The 15,277-nt window shown below is 35.2% G+C and overlaps 4 protein-coding genes across 7 annotated transcripts in view; 2 read left to right on the forward strand and 2 right to left on the reverse strand.

The window, feature by feature from the left end:
• Window positions 1-1,428: 1,428 nt before the first annotated feature.
• On the reverse strand, window positions 1,429-3,561 carry LOC111432132. The gene is made up of 3 exons (XM_023068952.1): window positions 3,275-3,561; window positions 3,068-3,158; window positions 1,429-1,829 (listed from the first exon to the last, which is right to left on the reverse strand). Exons 1-3 carry the CDS (start codon window positions 3,342-3,344, stop codon window positions 1,694-1,696), a joined length of 297 nt encoding a protein of 98 aa, XP_022924720.1. The 5' UTR covers window positions 3,345-3,561; the 3' UTR covers window positions 1,429-1,693.
• A 2,317-nt stretch (window positions 3,562-5,878) lies between these two features.
• LOC111435567 (phosphoacetylglucosamine mutase-like) lies at window positions 5,879-9,900 on the forward strand. The gene is made up of 9 exons (XM_023072984.1): window positions 5,879-5,966; window positions 6,267-6,343; window positions 6,436-6,698; window positions 7,270-7,389; window positions 7,487-7,632; window positions 7,710-7,958; window positions 8,899-9,314; window positions 9,400-9,575; window positions 9,759-9,900. Exons 2-9 carry the CDS (start codon window positions 6,283-6,285, stop codon window positions 9,759-9,761), a joined length of 1,434 nt encoding a protein of 477 aa, XP_022928752.1. The 5' UTR covers window positions 5,879-5,966; window positions 6,267-6,282; the 3' UTR covers window positions 9,762-9,900.
• Window positions 9,901-11,168: 1,268 nt separating this feature from the next.
• LOC111435591 (probable purine permease 11) lies at window positions 11,169-12,514 on the reverse strand. The gene is made up of 2 exons (XM_023073001.1): window positions 12,447-12,514; window positions 11,169-12,372 (listed from the first exon to the last, which is right to left on the reverse strand). The coding sequence occupies exons 1-2, from the start codon at window positions 12,481-12,483 to the stop codon at window positions 11,318-11,320; spliced, it is 1,092 nt and encodes a 363-aa protein (XP_022928769.1). The 5' UTR covers window positions 12,484-12,514; the 3' UTR covers window positions 11,169-11,317.
• Window positions 12,515-14,665: 2,151 nt separating this feature from the next.
• LOC111435599 (serine/arginine-rich splicing factor SR30-like) overlaps window positions 14,666-15,277 on the forward strand; it is a 5,150-nt gene continuing 4,538 nt past the window's right edge. For 3 of the 4 annotated variants that reach the window (XR_002709098.1, XR_002709099.1, XM_023073012.1), the window contains exons 1-3: window positions 14,666-14,752; window positions 14,904-14,942; window positions 15,034-15,153. Coding sequence is in view for 2 of the 4 variants with exons in the window: in XM_023073012.1 (XP_022928780.1) it covers window positions 15,067-15,153 (87 nt within the window). In the remaining 2 variants the exon portion in view is untranslated. The remainder of the gene's footprint in view (window positions 14,753-14,903; window positions 14,943-15,033; window positions 15,154-15,277) is intronic. The other variant, XM_023073019.1, reaches the window with a different exon arrangement.

A 15,277-nucleotide genomic window follows, 5' to 3' on the forward strand; every position in this document is an offset into this window, starting at 1 on the left:
AGGTCGTTGTAAATCGATGACTACGGAAAGTGGAAGGAGAAAATATTAGGGTTTCCAAATTTAGTTTGATGATGGAAGGAGAAGAATATTCGGGTAAAATTAGCATATACGCTCACAACAAAAGCAACAAAGTAGTAAATGTGAGTGAAAAACTTTTATTCAACGCTCTTCTTGTTCGATTTATTGTAAGTGAGAACCCTTGTTGGTGAAAGTTTGTGAGTGAAGCGAAGTTGTTTAAACTTGGAGTATTTTTGAAATAGAATCAATAGTTACGGGTATTTTTGTAATTTTATGGAATAACAAACCAAGATAAAAAAAAAATGTAAAATCAAACATTAAATTGATTTTAAATGATTAAAGACAGTAATTAATAATTTAAAATATTTAATATGAGTCATTTTTAAAGGATCAACCGTTGTTCGGTGGAAATCCAAGATATACATGGAACATCTAATATGCATCTGGATTACCATGTTTGCTTTGTTCAACGTAGCACACCAAACTTTGTTGACTTTCAATTATATATGCAATCAGAAAAAAGGTTGTTTTCCTTTAAAAATGAGTAATCGTTTTCAAAAGACGAGTTCAATGAACTTATAGACTTCGTCAAACAATTTTTAACTCTTAACATAAGTTTTATTTAAGACATACGATAAATAGATGTTTAAAAATAAGATGAGAATCAGATATAGGTGGGCTCCAACAATTTTTACCCTACTTCTTTTTTATTACATAAAATTATTAAAATAATTTTAGCTAATTAAATTTGTATTTTAAATGTTAAGGTTTCGAGCTTATTTAGTAATCAATCTTAATAATTATCCTAAAATAAATGAGTTTAACAAAATTATAAAATTATATACTTTTAATTGTAATAATCAATAAAATAATAAAATTGAAGAACTGTGGGCTATATTTCAAAAATCAAATACCAAAATTGTTTTAAATGGTGTATATTTATAAATTTTATATAACCATGATAAACCATTAATTAAATAATAAAAACGAATTTTTAAAAATCATATATATATAATTATTACAACAAAACATTTAATTAATTATAGTGGATTTGATTTGAATAAATTAATCATGTTTTAAAATTATGATATATTAATGAATGAGCTAACATAATTAGTTCTAATAAAAAGTTAATTCATCATAAACAATCAATACCTAATTATTTATAATTATTGGTAATCAACTTTTTATCCTAAGCTAGTTAACCAATTGATTAAAATTAAAATATTATTAGCGATTTTAATAAATAATAAACTTTATTTGTAAAAAGAAATTATTTTGATTGATTTATTCTAATTAAATAGTTAATCATATTAGTTTTTATAAATGTAAATTACAAAAAATATATATATATATATATATATATGGAGAGAGGTAAAAGAGATTATTCATTCTTGCTTTGGGGCTTACAAAATCACCATATTAGGTCCTGATGGAAGGGAAAGATCAAACAGGGCAGAGCATCTCACAGACCCACCAACATTTGGTTCATAATACAACACCATTCATTCATTCACCTCCAAGAAGGTTCACAAACAAATTGCTTATATTCATCATATTTGCATACTACAAAAGAATGGACAAGTAACATTGATTTCTAAGCCTCAGAATGAGAATGAAACTATTTTATTACCCCTTCCCTCCTGTGTACGTACACAAACACACAAAACAAAACTTAGTCCTTCCTTGAGTAGTTATCAATTGGAAGGAATTTGGCATATCGCTCCGCCTTTGCTCCTGATTTGTGTTCATAATATTCGACCACGGCAGCGCCTGCTAGAGCAGCCAGGGTCAAAGCCTGTGCGTGCAACCTGATAGCCATTTTCAACAACCCAACACCATCAACATCAGACCTCATACACAAGAACATGCAGCCTATATATAAGCCTTTTTGAATGCGACCGAGAAAAAGTGTCGAAGGTAAAACATAAAACATTTGGTTTAGATCCAATTTTGGTCCTCAAACTTCTGTTAAGTTTGTCATTTTGATGAACTTTTATCGGCTTTCAAATTTTGATCATCCATGTTTGAAATCTCGATAGTAATTGTCAAACTTCCACTAAATTCCGTGCAAATTTTGATCAGAGATGATATATAGATAATGAAACATCAACTTAAGCGTAGTATAACCCTTGAGCAAGATGTCAAAATTATTGAACACAAAGAAAGAAAGAAAGGAAGTATATAGATGGATGGATAATTAGACATGACATTTTAAAAACTGAATAGACCAAAGATGATTAGTAACATATGATCATATTCCCAAATATGATGAAAATAAATGTTCAAAGATGGCCAGAGATCAGCCTAAGGGACAATGAATCCTTAAAAAAATGCCCTCTAATCTAAGCTGATGGTATACGTAGAATAGTGACAATTTACCAAGAAATCTTGTGTAGGCCATTCCAATTAGAGGCTATGAGCTGTACATTGGCTAATTCAGGGAATGATCATGGGTTTATAAGTAAGGAATAGATCTTCATTGGTCTGAGGCCTTTTGGGGAAGTACAAAGCAAAGCTTATGGATAAAGTGGACAATATCAATGCGAGAGTTTGTAATTCCTAACAGGAAGGTCACAAGAGCACAGACGCTAAGAATGTTTTGGCGTTCATCAGGAAAACGAAGCACTCAATCATAGGACAGTTTTTTCAGAGTCTAGAACGAAAATTTAAGGAAAACATGATCATGCAGCGCCGTTTTTTCTTTTGCTTTTATATAAGAGAGATTAAAGTTGTTCTACTAACAAATTCATGGACTTAATAATCAAGAACACAACAAAATTAAGCTTTCCAAGCCATCCAAAACATCGTTTCAAACAAATTTAGGGGAAAATAATCTCTGTTTTATCAGGATTAACTCCAGAACATCCTCAAGATTTCAAAACTCCAGCCAGATCCCCAAAAGAGGGATGATTTTTACAGACTTCCATCCAATAAGGTTAATCCACAGATTCATTCCAGAATAAAATCTTCATAAATAGGCAGCACTAGAGCAAAAGCCAAGATCCAGGATTAAGGGGAAAAAAAACACAAAAAGCCAGAAACGCACCTAGCATGGATGATCTTCACGCTGGTCTTCATATTAGGTTGAGACCAATTGTAGGCAATAGAACCCGCAATCCCGCTAAGCCACAGAGATCCTTCACCCCAAACAACAACAACAACAACATGCAATCAGAACACAAAATCGAAAGATAACAAGCAATCGGAAATCAGGAAAATAAAATAGACAAGAGGATTGAAAACGTAGATTTACCGACGGTACGAAGCTTGTGCTCAGAAACCCACTCCCTGAGAGATTCGAGTTTGCCCTTGGATTCCGCCATGGATAACAGGAACAGAGATCGGCAAAGGAAGAGGGAGAGAAAGAGGAGAGAAAGAGGAGAGAAAATGCAGCAGAGTTTACGGTTATGGGGAAATGGCAATTTTCACATCGGGAAATTTATAGGAGAAAGGAAGAAGAGGCGAAATTGTGGAACGCCCCAAATTCTGTGGGCGGTAGGCAGGGGGACGAAAACCTCGTAGCTCAACGTATACAAAAAAAATTTAAAAATAAATAAATAAATAAATAAATAAAATAGTCCTTTTTTTTTCTTTTTTGAAAAGCTATTAAATAATGTTATTTTAAAATGCAACCAACAAAATATTTTGTGTCTTTGTATTGGCTACATTCAATGTTCTGCCCTTAATAATCTTGGGGAATAAATTATAAAAAGTTCAAACTCTTACTACTAATCCGATCAACCCAAATATAGTGTTACAATCAAACTTATTTTTCATATTAATATAAAACAAATAAAAAATTTAAATCATGGAGAAGAAAAAAAAAAGACAACCCGACAACCCAACAAGAATAGAGAGTTGGGTTAAGTTGGGTTCTGAACTCTATTTAGATGGGTCGAGTCACCAACTCAAAAAAATTCTCTATTGGATTATGAAAGTCCCACATCGGCTAATTTAAGGAATGATCATGGGTTTATAAGTGAGGAATACTAACTCCATTGGTACGAGGCCTTTTGGGGAAACCCAAAGTGAAGCCATGAGAGCTTATCCTCAAAGTGGACAATATCATACCATTGTGGAGAGTGTGTTCGTTCGTCTAACATGGTATCAGAGCCATGCCCTAAATTTAGTCGTGCCAAGCCTCCTCGAAGGCAGTAAAAAATGAATGACCATTGTAGAGAGTCGTGTTCGTCTAACATTCTCTAACTCAACCGTGTATACCCATAAGAATTAGATTATGGTAATTTTATTTTGGAAGGTGGAAATTGGAACTGATATATATTCTAGAGGAAAGTCGAATATTTTAAGGAGACATCTCGTGTCTTAAAATCTTTTAAGAAAGTTTGAAAGAGAATAATATTTGCTAGCGGTGAGTTTAGGTTGTTACATTATTTTGAATAAATTCGAGGAGTGTCACTTATTAAGTGAGGCAGAAATTATTTTTTAGTAAGATCCTAGACGGGTAAACATAGAATCCCGGCACCAACGTTCAACTTGTTCGGGCTAAATTAATCCAACACTAAGGTTAATTATACATTTTTACACAAGTAATAATATTGAGCTTGTATTTTAAAAGAAGGTGCATTTGACTTTATTCAAACGGAACATGTTGTACATAGTTGACCTCTTGATTTGTTCAACGCCCACACATTGAAAATGCTTTATTTTATTTATTTTCCATAAATTATAATTCGGCGATTATTATTAATTTATAATTAGATAATAAATTTAAATTATTATCATTATTATTACTTAATCAATTATTTTATATTATATTACAAGGTTGCTTTCGTATTGGAAAAAAAGTAAAATATTACATTTGAAATTTACTTACTTTTTAATATTTTAAATGATCGATTATTTTAAAGTCAACGCATTTTACTCCTTCAATGCAATTAACCAATTTCTTATATTAGATGGATTAATAATGATGCATGCATAAAGTATACATATATATTTACATCCCTAGTTTATTCTAATTTTGTAAAATGTATTAATGATGCATGCATAAATGACATAGAGGATAACGGTAACAATCCAAAGATTGAAGATGGAAGAATAAAGCTCGTTTGTTCTTAAGTGGACTCTAAATCTCATTAGTAAACTGTTGTTACGGATATCTAGTACTAAATTATAGTTTACCATATATATCATATTTGATATTTTATTAAAATCTTCTCGCTTATTACTATTTTCATATGCTTGTAATTTATTTTATTATAAATAGAGAATTTCACATACCTCTAACTGGATTAAACAAACATTCTCATGGTATCATGGTGATGAATATAATAAGGATTGTTAAATCAACATCCGAAATTTTGAAGGGCTGATTTTGCCATAGAGGAAATTTTGATATTTAAGAACATCAAGATGGGTGCTCTGATACCATGTTAAAAATGAAAAATAGAATTGGGATCAAGTCCAATTTTCATCGATATTCCTCATGTTTAAATAGGATACGAGCTATCCACTAATACCTAAAAACAAAGAAAATATAAACTAACTAAATGTTGATAATAAAATAAAATATACTACTAGTCAAATATCAAATATCTAAAATATATTCCATAACTAATATTTTTTAAATATTATATCTTAATACTCAGTTAGAGAGTGTATGTCAATCACGTCTAATTTGTCTTTTATGAGGGTAGGTCAATAATACCCAACTTATCTTTACGAGTGTAGGTTATTAACACCTAACTTATCTTTACGAGTGTAGGTCAATAGCACTCAACTTGTCCTTAATAAGAGAGTGTAGGTCAATAACGCTATTGTCTTACCAACAGTGAAAATATCTCTTGAGGAACCCTATTTAATTTAAATAATTTAAATCGCTTTTTTTTAACACTCCATCTATGTTCTTTCCTGTTAGATTGAAGCTTCAGATCATGTAAATCGCGCTCTCATCATCAGTTCTTTCATTTCTCCGCTTCGGATTGGTAAGATTCTAAGTTCTTATTTTAAGTTCCTTTCTTTCAGATCCGTTCTTCTTTTATTTTTCATAATCAATACTCACTTCCTCGTGTTTTCTAATCTGACATTCATCATTTGGCCACCCTCAGCCTGTTGGGGTTTAGTTTGGTTCTGTGATTTTCTACTGAAGCAACTACAATCTTCGAATTGCGTTAGTTGAAGAATAGAAACTTTGATGTTTATGTTATATCGGTATAGCCAATTTACACGCTGTATTGCGATCTGATTCTGTTTCATTGTAATGTTGCCTCAATCTGTGAGAACAGGAGTAGCATAGAGATCATGAACGAAGAGCAACGCGATCTCCTTCTTGGCTCATCTGATCGCGTCCCACCTCCTCAAGGTTGCGTTTCCCCAATTTTACCATCTTCTTTTACAGCCGATACTGCTGTTCATAGCTTATAATTCTTGTTTTTGTGTCTGTTATGCTGTTAGGAGTTAGGCTATCATATGGAACCGCAGGTTTTAGGGAGGATGCATCGGTACTTCGTTCGATGTTGTATAGGATGGGAATTTTGGCGGCTTTGAGAGCTTTGAAAACCAATGCCGTGATCGGGTCGATGATCACGGCCTCTCACAACAAAGAATCAGATAATGGGGTAAAAATTGCGGACTCGAATGGTGGGATGCTCAACCAAGAGTGGCAGCCCTTTGCCGAAGCCCTCGCAAATGCGTCCTCCTCGCACGATCTCTTTCAAGTATGACTATCGATTACAATGTCTTGGTCGTCTTAGTTTATTCTTATTTGGTTAATGATTGTGAGATCCCATACCGGTTGGAGAGGGGAACGAAACATTCCTTATAAGGGTATGGAAACCTCTCCATAGTAGATGTGTTTTAAAATGGTGAGGTTGAGGGCGATACGTAACGGGACAAAATAGGTCATATCTGCTAGCGGTGGCTTGGGTTGTTATGATTCATGAGGGTGAAATTGGGACGTGGAGGAAGAGGGTTGGGGAGGAGTTGTTTCACTAGAAAGTTGATTTTTGTTTTTCTATAATTGTTAATTTATTTAGAGAGTGATTGTAATAGCTCAAGCTTACCGTTAGTAGATATTGTCCTCTTTGGGCTTTTCCTTTCGAGCTTCCACTCAAGGTTTTTAAAACGCGTATGGTCTTTCCCTTTCGGGTTTTCCCTCAAGGTTTCTAAAACATGTCTGCTAGGGACCTTGTAAAGAATGCTTCGATCCCGCTCTAACCGATGTGGGATCTCGCATATATTTTTCTGAATGAAACCTAAGATATGCTATGTAATTAAATTGATAAACAGTTAATCAATGGATTGGCGGAGAAGGAAAATATCTTATTAGATGGATCAAAATCAGCTCAAATTCTGGTGGCAAGAGATACGAGGCCAAGTGGAGAAGCCCTACTTGATGCTGCAAAACATGTATTTGCCCTTCATTTGAAATAGTAGTTCAATAGTAGGCCAAGTGGTTGACATAATGTTCATTTCTTTTCACTTGAACTGTTAAACTTTATTGAAGGGAATTGGCTCAATCATTGGGGCCGTAGCTCAAGATATGGGAATTTTGACGACTCCTCAATTACATTGGATGGTTCATGTTCGAAATCGAGGCTTGAAAGCTTCAGGCGAACTTGATTACTTCAATAAGCCTTCAGGCCCATTCACGTTGTTTTATTTTGTTTACTTATCTTAGAAAATGACTTATTTGGAATACTTCGTGAAAGGACTTTTATGTTTGATAGGTGCTCGTTGAATTTGAGCCCAAATAACAGTGAGCTGAGTGGTTGGGATCACAAATTGGTTGTTGATGGAGCTAATGGTGTCGGTGGACAGAAGTTAAAACTTTTGAAGGAAAGCTTGAATGGCTTGGCTATTGAGATTCGTAGTTCAGGAAATGGAGAAGGTGTACTCAATGAAGGAGTAGGTGCTGATTTTGTTCAGAAAGAGAAGATTGTTCCACGAAACTTTGGTTCGCTAGATGTTGGGATCAGGTTTGACATTGCTGCATTGTTGATTAATCAAGTTTATTTTCGTTGCGGAAAATATCTTATGATGATATTACTCACACGTGCCAGCTTATCACATAAGAAATATCTTGATCTTTGACTACAAGGGAATAATCTTAGATTTTGTAATTAATCAAATGGTGAACTATGGCAGCCTGGTAGGTGCAGCAATACCCTTTCCCCTCCATATAAGATAGTGTATTACATGTTATGTAATGTCAGTCACACTCCACATTATTGACATCTTGCTCTTTAGCATTGTGTTGTGTTATACATCATTGTAACAGCCCAAGCCCAAACCCACTGCTAACAGATATTGTCCTCTTCGGGCTTTCTCTCAAGGTTTTAAAATGCGTCTGCTAGGGAGAGGTTTCCACACCCTTATAAAAAATGCTTCTTTCTCCTCTCCAACCAACGTGGGATCTCATAATCCACCCTCCTTGGGGGCCCGACTATGAAGTCCCACAACAATTTGAGAGAGATACGAGTGCTAGCGAGGACGCTGGGCTCTAAAGGGGGGTGAACTGCGAGATCCCATGTCGATTGGATAGGGGAACGAGTGTCAGCGAGGACGCTAGGCCCTGTTTTGGGGAGTGGATTGTGAGATTCCACATCGGTTGGAAAGGGGAACAAAACATTCTTTATAAGGGTGTGGAAACTTCTCCTAGCAGACGCGTTTTAAAACTTTGAGGGGAAGCTCAGAAGGAAAAGCCCAAAGAAGATAATATCTGCTAGCGTTGGGCTTGGGCTTGGGTTGTTACAATCATTGTCATTGATCTTTGTGAAAGAGATCCATTTTTGGTTGGAGAAAGTCTTTTAAATTAGGGGAACCATTTTTTATTGATATATCTTTTATGATTGAGAATGATAAAATGTTTTCTTAATCGGAGGTAGTATTGAATGCTTGGATGCTTCTAGCTTTAAGGTGTGCTAGTTTCGATGGAGATGCTGACCGACTCGTATATTTTACCGTGCCATCGGGAATTACCAATAAGATCAATCTTGTTGATGGGGACAAAATATTATCTTTATTTGCCATATTCATCAAGGAACAGTTTACGATTGTGGCAGCAAGGAGTGAAGCCACCAAAATTGATTTTCAGCTCTGCCTTGGTGTTGTCCAAACTGCTTATGCGAATGGATCCTCGACTCGGTATCTTAAAGAGTTGGAACTGGAAGTAGTATTCACTCCAACCGGAGTAAAGTACTTGCATGAGAAAGCTGCTGAATTTGATATTGGCATCCATTTTGAAGCAAATTGTCATGGGACTGTCTTGTTCTCAGATTACTGCATTTCAATGTTATATCCCATTCATTTGGAGCTCTCCAATGTATCTAATGGTAATATTTATGTGGGAAAGAGATGGCCCTCTCGTGAAGTTATTACAGTTTTCGCGTGTAGGAGTTAATTTATTGTATGTTTCAGGTTCGGAATCGGAAAAGGCAGCCTTCAGATTACTGGCAGTCAGCAAATTGATCAATCAAGCTGTGGGAGATGCCCTGAGTGGCTTGCTCCTAGTTGAGGCTATTCTACAGCACAAACATTGGTCGATATGTGACTGGAATGAGCTCTATCGGGACCTACCGAGTAGGCAGCTCAAGGTTTGCTTGTCTGTTTCCTCACTATGAAGCAAGTTTATATTGTTCTCTAGTTTTTATTTTTGAGAGGAAAGAAGCAAAGCTATTGTTTGTGGGACAAGTTAGAGGGAAAATAAATGTAATTTACAGTTCTTGTTCATTTTGCTATTGTTTGTGGCAATAACACTATCAATTCAATTACTGTAGTAGGCCAGATTGTAAGACTGTGGTAGCATGCATGTTCTTTGTGGCTTCCGTACGTGTGAGATTCCATATCGATTGAGGAGGAGAACGGAACATTTTTTACAAGGGTGTGGAAACCTCTTCCTAGCAGACGTGTTTTAAAATACTTGAGGGGAAGCCCGAAAGGGAAAGCCCAAAGAGGACCATGTCTGTTAGCGGTGGGTTTGGGCCGTTACAAATGGTATCAACGCTAGACATTGGGCGATATGCCAGCGAGGAGGTTGAGCCCCGAAGGGGGGTGGACATGAGGTGGTGTGCCAACAAGGACACTAGGCCTCGAAAAGGGTGGATTGGGGGGTCCCACATCGATTGGGGAAGGGAACGAGTGCCAGCGAGGAGGTTGAGCCCCGAAGGGGGTGGACACGAGGCGGTGTGCCAGTAAGGATGCTGAGCCCTAAAAGGGGTGGATTGGAGAGTCCCACATCGATTGGAGAAGAGAACAAGTGCCAGCGAGGATGCTGGGCCTTGAAGGGGGGTGGATTGTAAAATCCCACACCGGTTGGGGAAGAGAACGAAACATATTCTTTATAATAGTGTGGAAACACCTAACAAATGTGTTTTAAAAATCTTGAGAGGAAGCCCGAATGGGAAAGCCCAAAGAGGACAATATCTGCTAGCAGTAGACTTGGACCGTTGCAGTATGCAACTTTTTGAAGAAGAAAGTCGTTGATAGAACAGCGGTTGAAACAACTAATGCAGAACTGAGGTTGTAAAGCCACCTGGGTTACAAGAAGCAATCAATGTGGAAACAGGTAACGACAACTCTGAAATCTATATTTGCTTAACTTAATAAGTTGTATGTTTCATATTTTTCAGTAAGATCTGTTTCTTGTACTTCATTTCAGCTCAACTAGATTGATTGTTTCCCTTAGATATGCGATCCTTTTCTCCGTTCAGATTACGACATCTGATATCCCTCTGATCTCTATATTCTCGTTATCTTTCATTTTCTGTTGCAGCAAAATATCCTCAAGGACGTTGTTTCATAAGGCCATCAGGAACCGAGGACGTTATTCGTGTCTATGCAGAGGCATCCACACAGGAAGCAGCAGATAATCTTGCAAACTCGGTAGCAAAACTAGTGGACCAATTCCTTGGGGTTGGCAGCTCGAAACAAGCAGATTAAGGAACGGCCAAGGTACACATAATGGTTCGACATAAACTTAAATCTTTATACACCTGAGTCGATAACATTAGCTTCTCGTTCTCGTTTTTTTTATACTTCACAACCTCAAGCTTAACATAATGTTGCCGGTAGTGATTCTTTAACATTGGTCTGAAATTGAGAAAATTATATGTATCTGCATGATTTTGTTCTTGGGAGCTGTTTAGAAAAGTTTTTGGGATGATTTATACTTCAATCTATAGATAATACTCATGATTCTGTAGGGAATAACCATACATGTAGAAAGTTTATAAATGTTTCTGTTCTTTCTGGTCGCCATCTTCTTCTTGTTCGTCCTCAAGGAGGGAGGTGGTTCGTCGTCTCCCTCGTGTTCATGACCATAAGACTTATCATGTTATCAAACTGCATTGATATCAGTAGCACTCTGTAAGGTTGCCTTGGCTTTAGACTCATGAAGATAATTATGATAAACATAGGAAACAAATCCCCAAAGAGCCAAAACCAAAGCCATGGCCTTCATCCCATTCATCTTGTCATGGAAAAACATCACTGCTAGAATTGGCACAACAGGCAAAGCCAATGTGCTAATCACATTAGAGAATAACGAAGACACCTCAAAAATCAACCCCAACAAACCAATGGAGGAGACCTGCCAAGCCACTGCAGTCCAAACCAAAGTCATCACATAAGAAACTCTCCCTTCTCCATATCCCCTCATCTCATCTCCCAAACCTCTCCATTCACCACTTCCGAAAAGACCGACCACACAACCGCAGCTTGCTACGAATGAAGGATATATCTGCATATCCAACACCGTGGCAAATGTTTCTCCCTTGAAAACCTTCTCAAAACACACCTGGAGAAGACAAAGATACAAAGAATAAGCCGCAGATGCACCGAGTGTGCAAATGAACCCGATTATGTACTTCCCTTTACTCGAATGAGTCGTGGGATCGGACTCGGAGTTGAGAGCTAGAAGGGAAGCTGAGACAGTGAGAAGGACGAGAGAGTTGAGTATATAAGGAGAGAGCTTTTGAGCATTGAGGAAGAAGCTGAAAAGTGCATTGAAAGCCAATTGGGTTGCACAAAGAAGTGAGTAAGTAGAGACAGGAAGATAGAGAAGGCCATAAGAATACATCAAATTGTCTCCTATCAAAAGAACACCAAAAGCAAAGCAAATGAAGGCAAATGTGAGGAAATTTGGCTGTTTGGGGGAAGATTTGGTGGGTTGGGTGAAAAAACAAAGGAGGGGAAGGAGAATTGGGAAGCCGGCAGATTGAACCAATGTAGCCATCCATTTGCTATTCCCTCTTTTGTCATAATAGAGTCTTCCCAAGAGAGTTGCAGCCGATTGGCCACACACGAGAAAAAGGGCATAGAACCCAATGCGAATCCACCGCGTGTATCGTTCTAGCTTTCGGATTTTGTTTGAATTCTGGTCTCTATGGTTACCTGATCAAAATCCACGAGCTCAAAATATCATTACGTTCCTATCTTCGTCCTATAAAAAGTGAAAAATATTGTACCTGTAGTGTGAAGTTGAACTTCTTCGGTCACCTCCATGAGGATTTTGAGGCTTTAGGACGAACAAAGGAATCGGATTTTCCTTGGAAAAGTGAAGGAGAACGAAATTTATAAACTTGGGAACCGACAAGAACTTCTTGGAAGAGGATTGGTTTGACTGAAATTGCAGACATGAAACCAAAAGTCAAACTTTGAAGTGCTTTTATTCGCTGTGGGATAGAAAGTCAACTAGACAAGTCTGAAAGTTTGAAAGATCTTTTTGAGTTGGCCAAGTTTTTGAAACTCTCATGAAATGATCCTATTTGATTTATATCACTGGGAGTTGTCTATTCCAATAAATACCTTTTTATGACTTCCTCTCGTGTTAAGTAGTTATTTATTATTTTATTATTATTATTTGAAACTCTCATTGTCAATTTACTCGAGTGCTAGAAGATATGACTAATTGTCAATTCTTCGTACCCAGGTTATATGGTATCAATGTCGTTATTTTTCCTTATTACTTGTTAGTTTATAACATTGTTTTCTCAAATTGATTTCCAAACGTTTTTTAAAACTTTTTCTGACCCTGCTTTTTAAAGTCGTTTGTCAAGAGTGATGCTAATGACTTAAGCATAGGTCATTTGAACTAATAGAGACCAAAGTTTTAGTTTGCTAACTTACTCTAGAGTGAGCGCAAGTGTTCCACAGTCACACTACGAATCTCAAAAGAGTGCAATTATGAAACATACTAGGTGCCTCGAGTAAAAATGGTCAAAGACCAAGTATGTGTCATCGAGGGTTTTTGGTAAAGATGTCAAGGGCGTGAAGCACAATTTGAGGCCTCAAATAGGTCAAGAACCAAATGTTGAGCACCATATAGAATATTTAAACCCTAGAAAAAAATGGTTAGGTCGATGTATCTGGAATGAATCAGTTGGTGAATGTGAGTGCATGTCATGAATATGTGCATGCATTCAACGATCATGCTATATGTATTACTTTCATGTTATGCATGACTAGCTCGTTGTGAAAAGCATAATTATTAATAAAAATATGATGTAATTACAGCAGTAAAATAAAAATTTGACTTAGTTGTAATTATAAATAACTTGTAAATGATGAACATAGCACGTCTATAAATCTAAGTTTATAGTAAAGTGACCTATATAATTAATGAATGAAAATTGATTAATTAAAAAGTTCAATTAATTGGTACTTAGTTTAAGAATGGATAGTTTAACAAGACCTCCGGATCATGACGGTAACACTAAAAAAAATTAATTTAGTTAATAGAAAAATATTTAATATATTAAATATAAATTAAAAAATGTATTTAATTTGAAGGGTTAATATTAAATATTAATATAAAAGTGAAAAAATATATTTAGTGTACTGATACATTAAATATTAAAAAAAGTAACATATATTATATATGTTAAATAAAAAAAAATATTGAAGTTAATGAGATATATTTTATGTTATTTAAATATAGGTTAAATAAAATATTGTATTTTAATATATTAGACAAAAATTAAAGTAAATTTGAATATTTTAAAAGCGGACCCAACTTTAATTACAAACAACTCGTGAATGATTGACTTGTTTGAAATGATTATATCAGTGACACAACTATATAAGATGTATCCACGTATAATATCCATCTCTTCACTAAAAAATGAAACTTTTTCTCTAGATGTTTCTCGAATCCCATAAACTTTGACCTTGTCACGTCTCTTTGATCTTGTTGTGTTTGAGTCATAGCTAGAATTTTTTTTGGTAGAAATATAGGAGATTCAACCTTGAACGTACTGAAAGATTAAAATTCCGCCAAAACGACTGTTTAATTATTATTATTATTATTATTATTGTTTCAGATAATTAAAAGAATTCTAATTTTGTTTTTGGATATTATATCATTAATTTATTAATAATAAATTAAAATAAAAGTCATGATTATTATTTTTAATTAAACAAATATTTAACTTTTAAAGTATTTAAAAAGTTTAAAAATAAAAATGGAACATATATCTATTTTTTCGTGCAATTGTTATTAATTATTTACTTTTTATACAATTTTAATAAGTAAACACGTGGCGATATGAAATTACGTTTTGAACAGATAGGCATGTTCTAGACGGAAGGGTAAAAGAGTAAAGAAGCCCTAAAATGAAAGCATGGTGCTGAAAGCAGAGGATTATAGCCCATACTTCATGTTGCATTATAAAAGGAAAACCTGGCTGTGGCTTCGCACTTTCGATCTTTCCAGAACTTCATAAATCTTCGAGGATCTGCTTCTCCTTTTTCTCTCTAGCCCTAAAATCACCAGGTATAGATTTCTCTCTTCTAATTTTCATTTTCTTTTCGAATTTTTGATTTTGATTCTTGATTGAAGAAAGAACAAGAAAGAAAGCAAAAAGATCTCGTAATTTCGCGTGTTGATTTTCTTTTTCATTTCGATTTTGTGTTAATTTTGATAGCCATGGTGATGATTGATGACTATGGTTATGGCTCAATAGGTTATTCTCCTCCATCCTCCTTTTAATCTATGCGATGTTGTTTCATTTTATGATGCAATTTTTATTAACATTTATTCTTATCCTTTTCAAGATTTTGTTTTTATTGTACACGAGAAACGAGACAATGAGCAGCAGAAATAGCCGCACCATCTATGTTGGTAACCTTCCTGGAGATATTCGTTTGAGAGAAGTAGAAGATCTGTTCTACAAGGTTTGATTTCCTCAAATAATTATCTTTATATAATCCTACTTGTTTGGGTGAAATTTTAGTGCTTAATAGTTTATTGAGATTTTTTTTTTTTTTTTTTTTTTAATGTTTTGCTCAGCTTTTCCCG

The sequence above is a fragment of the Cucurbita moschata genome, unplaced genomic scaffold (genome assembly GCF_002738365.1).
Source record: "Cucurbita moschata cultivar Rifu unplaced genomic scaffold, Cmos_1.0 Cmo_Scf00003, whole genome shotgun sequence".
NCBI lineage: Eukaryota > Viridiplantae > Streptophyta > Magnoliopsida > Cucurbitales > Cucurbitaceae > Cucurbita > Cucurbita moschata.

Coding starts and splice junctions, on each gene's coding strand:
- LOC111435567 (XM_023072984.1), top strand. CDS start 6,283: ATGAACGAAGAGCAACGCGATCTCCTTCTTGGCTCATCTGATCGCGTC. Junction 7,390..7,486: donor TACTTGATGCTGCAAAACAT/GTATTTGCCCTT, acceptor ACTTTATTGAAG/GGAATTGGCTCAATCATTGG. Junction 9,315..9,399: donor GCTCTCCAATGTATCTAATG/GTAATATTTATG, acceptor TGTATGTTTCAG/GTTCGGAATCGGAAAAGGCA.
- LOC111432132 (XM_023068952.1), bottom strand. CDS start 3,344: ATGGCGGAATCCAAGGGCAAACTCGAATCTCTCAGGGAGTGGGTTTCT. Junction 3,159..3,274: donor GCACAAGCTTCGTACCGTCG/GTAAATCTACGT, acceptor TTTGGGGTGAAG/GATCTCTGTGGCTTAGCGGG. Junction 1,830..3,067: donor GTGAAGATCATCCATGCTAG/GTGCGTTTCTGG, acceptor AATGGCTATCAG/GTTGCACGCACAGGCTTTGA.
- LOC111435591 (XM_023073001.1), bottom strand. CDS start 12,483: ATGGAGGTGACCGAAGAAGTTCAACTTCACACTACAG. Junction 12,373..12,446: donor AGTTCAACTTCACACTACAG/GTACAATATTTT, acceptor GATTTTGATCAG/GTAACCATAGAGACCAGAAT.